The sequence below is a fragment of the Dromiciops gliroides genome, chromosome 3, assembly GCF_019393635.1.
Source record: "Dromiciops gliroides isolate mDroGli1 chromosome 3, mDroGli1.pri, whole genome shotgun sequence".
NCBI lineage: Eukaryota > Metazoa > Chordata > Mammalia > Microbiotheria > Microbiotheriidae > Dromiciops > Dromiciops gliroides.
Window position 1 is genome coordinate 666,359,379 of NC_057863.1, and position 6,190 is coordinate 666,365,568.

General features: G+C 57.6%; 1 protein-coding gene across 1 annotated transcript; it reads left to right on the forward strand.

Moving 5' to 3' along the window:
- Positions 1–2,672: 2,672 nt before the first annotated feature.
- Positions 2,673–5,620, forward strand: CLEC11A (C-type lectin domain containing 11A). Its single transcript, XM_043990789.1, has 4 exons — positions 2,673–2,930; positions 3,359–3,530; positions 4,143–4,334; positions 4,498–5,620. The coding sequence occupies exons 1-4, from the start codon at positions 2,784–2,786 to the stop codon at positions 4,950–4,952; spliced, it is 966 nt and encodes a 321-aa protein (XP_043846724.1). The 5' UTR covers positions 2,673–2,783; the 3' UTR covers positions 4,953–5,620.
- Positions 5,621–6,190: the final 570 nt, after the last annotated feature.

Here is a 6,190-nt window from a genome sequence, read left to right on the forward strand (position 1 = left end):
CCACATGGCGCACACACTTAGGATAGAGGTAGAACTTGGGAGCCAGAGCTAATGATCTCCTTGCTATGGTTGAAGCCGTTGGAGCTTAGATTCTTGGAGCTTGAAAAGAAGTCAGAAGTCATAACCTGAGCAGGAATGCCCTCACCCATACACCGCCCCTGCCAGGGGATGGTCCAGTTTCTTCCCCAGCATTTCTAGCCATGGGGAGGTCACTGTGTCCAGAGGCAGCCTATTCTACTTTTGAATAACTGAGACAGAGACAAGACAGATAAAGAAACTGAAGAAACTGAGAGACAGAAATGGAAAGTGAGAAAGGAAGAGGGAGGGAGGGAGTGGATTTGTTAAGCACCCATTTGTGCCACGTGCTGTGCTAAGCCACCGCAGTACCTGCCCCAGGGAGCTTACATTTTAATAGGGAATTCAGCAAATTCAGGGGCGCTGAGGCGGTGGAGGGGGACAATGAGGACAATTTGGACCCAGAAGTCCCAGGGAGGCCTGCTTCCAGACAAGATAAGCTGAAGACTCACCTCTAACCCAGGGACAGTCTTTCCTAACTACTTTAAGGAAGCATTTCTTGATGTTGAACTGAAGTCTGCCTCTCTAAAACATCTTCCCCTCAAAAAGCCCACAGGAAACCAGACACCTGCGTAGATTCAGGCTGCAGTGCAGGCATGGGTGTGCTTAAAGGGCCCCCAGGCACCTAGCCCCTCCCAGCTGCGTCCCTCTCGAATGCCTAAGAATTTAAGGGCTCAGGGCTCAAGTCTCAGGGATGCAGGTGTCCAGCCCCTCCCCCAACCAAGACTGAGAACTCCCCAGGTCCTGCCTCCCTCGGAACAGGCACCAAGGTCCTCTCCCTGCTATCGTCCCTCCCTCGGTGACCCAGGCATCCAGGCCCCCTTCGCTGCCTGCCCAACTCTCTGGAGTCAAGCTGACAAAGACTAACCCTTAGCTCCAGGGCAGCCCTTGTCCCTGCATAAACGGCTCTTTAGCCCGGTCACTCCCTGGATTGGAGTGTGAATACTCTATGGTGCCCACAACTGACCGTGGTGATCCAGATGTGATCTGACCAGAGCAGAGGACAAAAAGGCTCTCCATACTCCTGGACAGGACTCTGTCCATGCACTCCAAAAGAGCGTTAGTGGCTGAGCTGCCCGTGCCATTGCTCACTCCTGACAGTGAGAGGTCCACTAAGACCCTGAGATTGCTTCTGCATGACTGCTGCTGTGTCACATCTCCCTCGCTTTTTATGGGTTGGCTGAATTTTTGAACCCGAGGGGATAACTTTACACTCAAGCCAATGAAATGTCATCTCATCAGTTCTAATTCGTCAATCTAGACTATTGAGACCTTTGGGGATCCCACTGATGTTATCCACCCTGTTAGCTATCCTTCCCCCCATATTGGACGCACCCCTTCATCTCCTTTCCACCTCAGACACGGACAGCTGGTCAGGACATAGGCACTGGAGCTTCCTCAATTTCCTCCTCAGAGACCTGAGTATTCAGACTCCAACCCCTTTTAAGATCCCCAGATATAGGCCCAGTGACCCAAGCATCTGGCCTCTCCCCACTCCAGCCTCTGGCCCCGTCAGCAGGACCCTGGCTCACTCCCCTTTGATCGCCTGGTCACCTCAGCCCCAGCTCTAGTCCCCTGTGGTGACCAATTACCTGGGCACAGCTCAGTCCTCCTTGGTGGTCCCCGGCTCCGGTTCCCCTCAGTGGCCCAGTCCCCTAGGCCCTTCCTCTCTTGTCCTCCCACCACTATCAGTCAAGCACACACATCCCTCCTGGTGGGAGTCATGGAGATCAAAAAGGGTCCCAGAACCCCTTGGGAGCAGGGTGGGCTCCATTGTAATGCGAAAGAGCTAGCCTGGGCCTCAGCTGTGTAATAACAGCTATTTAGGGACAAATAAGCCCAGATTGGCTGGGCTCCTTCCACCCCCTCTGGGAGTAAAACTAAAAAACGGCAGGAGAGAAGGGACCAGACCCACTGCCACCACAGCCCAGGGCCCAGCAGCTGGGGGAGGGGACCTTGGTCCCTGTTCCCGGGGAGGCAGGGACTGGAGCAGCCTCCTGGGTGGGGGGGGCTGCCCCCCGCATCCCTGAGGCTCAGTGCCTGGATCCCTGGGCCCTGAACCCTTAAATTCTGGGCTATTCTAGGGGGACTGCAATGGAGGGGGGGCTGGATTACTGAGTCCTAAAGGAGCCCTGCAAACACTCCAGCCCGGCCTGAATGTGTGCTGGAGCTCATGGCAAGGATGGGGCGGAGAACTCTTGGAAGGAAAAAGGGAGGAGGTTGGGAGGGGGGACCCAGGGCGGGAAGTTGAGCTAAGGAACATTCGAGGTTTCCGGCCACAGAGGCAGGACCTCCTGGGAGCCAACAGGCAGAGAGAGACAGTCGGGAAGAAAAGAAGGAAGAAAAAAGAGAAAGAAAGAGAAAAAGAAAGGAAGAAAAAGAAAGAAAGAAAGAAAGAAAGAAAGAAAGAAAGAAAGAAAGAAAGAAAGAAAGAAAGAAAGAAAGAAAGAAAGAAAGAAAGAAAGAAAGAAAGAAAGAAGGAAGGAAAGAAAGAAAGAAAGAAAGAAAGAAAGAAAGAAAGAAAGAAAGAAAGAAAGAAAGAAAGAAAGAAAGAAAGAAAGAAAGAAAGAAAGAAAGAAAGAAAGAAAGAAATTGGAAGGAAGGAAGAAAGAAAGAAAGAAAGAAGAAGGAAGGGAGGGAGGGACAGTGAAGCATTCAGAGACAGAGGAGAGTCCATCTTTGAGGCCAGGGTTTTGGGGTACCGTGCCATGCAGTGGGTCTGGGTCCTGGGCTCCCTTCTAGCCCTGGGGTCCCTCGGCGCTGGGAAAGGCCAGAAGGCTCTGAGGAGGAAGGCGATAGGAGGCTGGCCAGATGTTCAGGAAGAGGAAGGAGCAAGGGAGTCCCTCGTGCTCAAGGTAAGTTGGGGCTGGGGTGGGAGGCCCTGGGGGAGGGGAGGTAGGTGCGGGGATGTGTGTCAGGAGATGGGAGAGGGATCAGGGAGGCAGGGACAGCCGGGCATCATGAAGAGTCAGGAAAGCTTGGGTTCCCATCCTAGCTCAGAAGCTCACTAGGGGGCTGGTCCTTATACCCTTTAGACTCAGTTTCCCCCAGTGTAGACCTTGAGATGCCATAGAAGCGCTGGTTCTTATAATGGGAGCCAGAATGGAAGGGGGGTGGTAAGGAAGAATTCAGAGATGGGGATCCAGAGAGAGGAGTGTGAGGGCCTGGGAGAAGTGCTGGGGGGCCAGGGGGGCCACTGAGCTAGAGAAGCATGGCAGAAATGGAGACGGGGGGACAGGGAACCAAAAGTTGGGGGTACAGCCCTGCCCCCCTCATCCACCAGCACTTACAAGAGGCCCTGGAGCTGGCCCCTTTCCAAGGGCCAAAGAGCACTACCCCTGGACCTTCTGAGGGGGAGGGTGCCCAAGGAGAGGAAGACGAGGAGGAACCCACCGCCGCTCCCACCCCCAGCCTCACCCCATCCCCGACACCTGAGGATGCAATTTCTTACATCCGTGAGTAAGGGGAGGGGAGGGCATCACCCCTCTGTGGCCTGACTGCAGCCAAAGTCTCCCTCCTGAACGGCCCCCTCCTCATGCTCCTAGTAACGTGCTTGGACCCAACTAGAAGTCAGAACTGGCCAGTCCCCTTCCCCCAACCCCACAGGCCTCTCCCCTTTCTGACAATCCCTGAAACCTTCCCCACTGAGCTCCCCCACACTCTGGCACGTGCCCCTTGATGCCATGCTGACCGTGCCCACACTCTGGCCCGTGCCCCTTGATGCCCTGCTGACTGTGCCCACACTCTGGCCCGTGCCCCTTGATGCCCTGCTGACCATGCCCATACTCTGGCCCGTGCCCCTTGATGCCCTGCTGACCGTGCCCATACTCTGGCCCGTGCCCCTTGATGCCCTGCTGACCGTGCCCATACTCTGGCCCGTGCCCCTTGATGCCCTGCTGACCGTGCCCATACTCTGGCCTGTGCCCCTTGATGCCCTGCTGACTGTGCCCACACTCTGGCCTGTGCCCCTTGATGCCCTGCTGATTGTGCCCACACTCAGGCCCCTGCCCCTCCAGGTTCCCGACCCCTCACTCCCCATGGGCTTGTCTCTCTTGCTCCTTCCCCAGTGGGCCGCCTCACAGGGCTGGATTCTGGGCTGCACCAGCTGCACGTCAGGCTCTACACCCTGGATGCCCGGGTGGCAGAGCTGTCTCGGGGGCTGCAGCTCCTAAGGAAAGAGGCCAGAGACACAAGGGAAGTCCTGGAGGCCCTGGAGGAAGGCCAGAAGCAGGGGAAACGAGATCGGGGACGTCTGGAGGGTGAGTGTGTCCTAAGGCTGTGGAGAGCTGGATGTGGGGGCCTGGCCGGAGAAGCAGGGGCAGAGAAGTGGGGCAGGGCCTTGGGGGCACTGAGGGAGGGGAGCTGGGGGATCCCCTGGGGGCTGTTCAGGGCCTCCAGCCCAGCTGTGCCCGCTTCCTGCAGGCTGCTTGAAAGGCCTCCGGCTGGGTCACAAGTGCTTCCTCCTGTTTCGAGACTTCCAGGCCCAGGCAGCTGCCCATGCCCAGTGCGGGCTGCGTGGGGGCAGTCTGGCCATGCCTGCTGACCAGGCCCAGATGGAGGGCCTGACGCGCTACCTGAAGGCCGCCCTGGCCCCCTATAACTGGCCCGTGTGGCTAGGCATTCATGACCGCAGGGCTGAGGGCCTCTACCTCTTTGAGAGCGGTCAGAGGGTCTCCTTCTTCGCCTGGCACCGAGCGCCGCTGGACGGTGGCCCCGGGGCTCCCACGCCACATGGTCCAGGCCACCCTGCCCTGGGGCCTGACCAGCCCAACGGGCGAGAACAAGAGAATTGTGTGGCCCAGGCCTCCGATGACGGCTCGTGGTGGGATCACGACTGTGAGAGACGATTCTACTACGTCTGTGAATTCCCCCAGTAGGCCCCCAGGCCGTCACCCCTCCTTCCTTTCCTGCGGAGCCTCTCTGCCTTACCACCTCAAGCCTGCCCCAGCCTTCCCCCTTCCCCGAGCACCCCGACCCCTTCCCTCTTCCCCACACCTGGTGCCTGATGCAGGGCAGGACCCACAAGGGCAGCCAGGAAACACCCGCTAACCTCCAAGGATAGAACCAGCGAGCTCCCCATCCCCGAAGTCTGAAAGCGGAGGCTGGAGGGTCTCGTGTCCGGAAGGCTACAAGATGATCCACCTGGACAAGACGACCTCCTAGGTATTGGGAGTTTATCGTTCAGGTGTGAGCAGCAGCCTTCCCGCCCATCACCCACCAAGAGCTGACTCGTGGGGGATACCCCTCTGGGCTCCTCCCCCACCCCCGCCCATAGGCCCAGGTCCCTGCTGCCTCTCCCTCTTGACCCTTTCTCTGCCTCCCCTTGGGATGGGGGGCATGGGTAAGGAAAACACTGGCGCTCATCAAAAATCTGTGCATCCAAGGATGGAAAGGGGTGGCTATGGTGCCAAAAAGGGAGTGGCCAGCAGGAGCAGGGAGCAGGAGAAGGAAGCTCAGGAAGGGGCTTAGGAGTCGACAGACCCCCCCCCACCTTACCCAAGTCCTTTCCTTCCCCCCCCCAGCTTCTTTCCTCCTTTATGAAATAAAATCTGAAAAGAGGTGGCACAAAGTAGTGCCCACTGCTTGCTAGACATGCTAACTACAAAAGCAAAACTGCAACATGGCTCCCCTCAAAGGGCTTCTGCTCTACCACTGCACACCCATTCACACCGGCAAGGTTGTAGCCTGGGGGGCAAAGGCCCCTTCCCAACAAGAAGGCTCTGGGGGCAGGCGTTTTGATGACACCCCACACACTCTGCTTAAACAAACAGGAACACCACCGGAGGGATCTGTGAGGCTTAGAATGGGAACAGCTCGTGGAGGAGCCCACAGAAGGGGGGTGTCGACGGGGCCAGGGAAACCAGCTTGACCCGAAGCCCGTCCAGCCCATCCCCTGCAGCACTGCCCTGACTAGGGGGCGGTGGGCAGTGGGCTCCCATGGGCTTCTCCCGGCTTGTCTCACGCCCCTCTCTCTGTCCTCTGTCCCTGTGTAAGTACTCTCCTCCTCATCTCACGGCTGTCTGCCTGGCCTCCAGCAGAGGGCGCTCACACCCTTCCCTGGGGGATCAGCTCTCTGACCTAGAACCTCCTAGAGCAGAAATCTGTAGACTTTTGT

Excerpts from the sequence above, each read along its gene's own strand:
- CLEC11A (XM_043990789.1), top strand. The coding sequence starts at position 2,784 with ATGCAGTGGGTCTGGGTCCTGGGCTCCCTTCTAGCCCTGGGGTCCCTC. Across the intron at positions 2,931-3,358 it reads GGGAGTCCCTCGTGCTCAAG|CACTTACAAGAGGCCCTGGA; the intron begins GTAAGTTGGGGC and ends CTCATCCACCAG. Across the intron at positions 3,531-4,142 it reads GGATGCAATTTCTTACATCC|TGGGCCGCCTCACAGGGCTG; the intron begins GTGAGTAAGGGG and ends CTCCTTCCCCAG.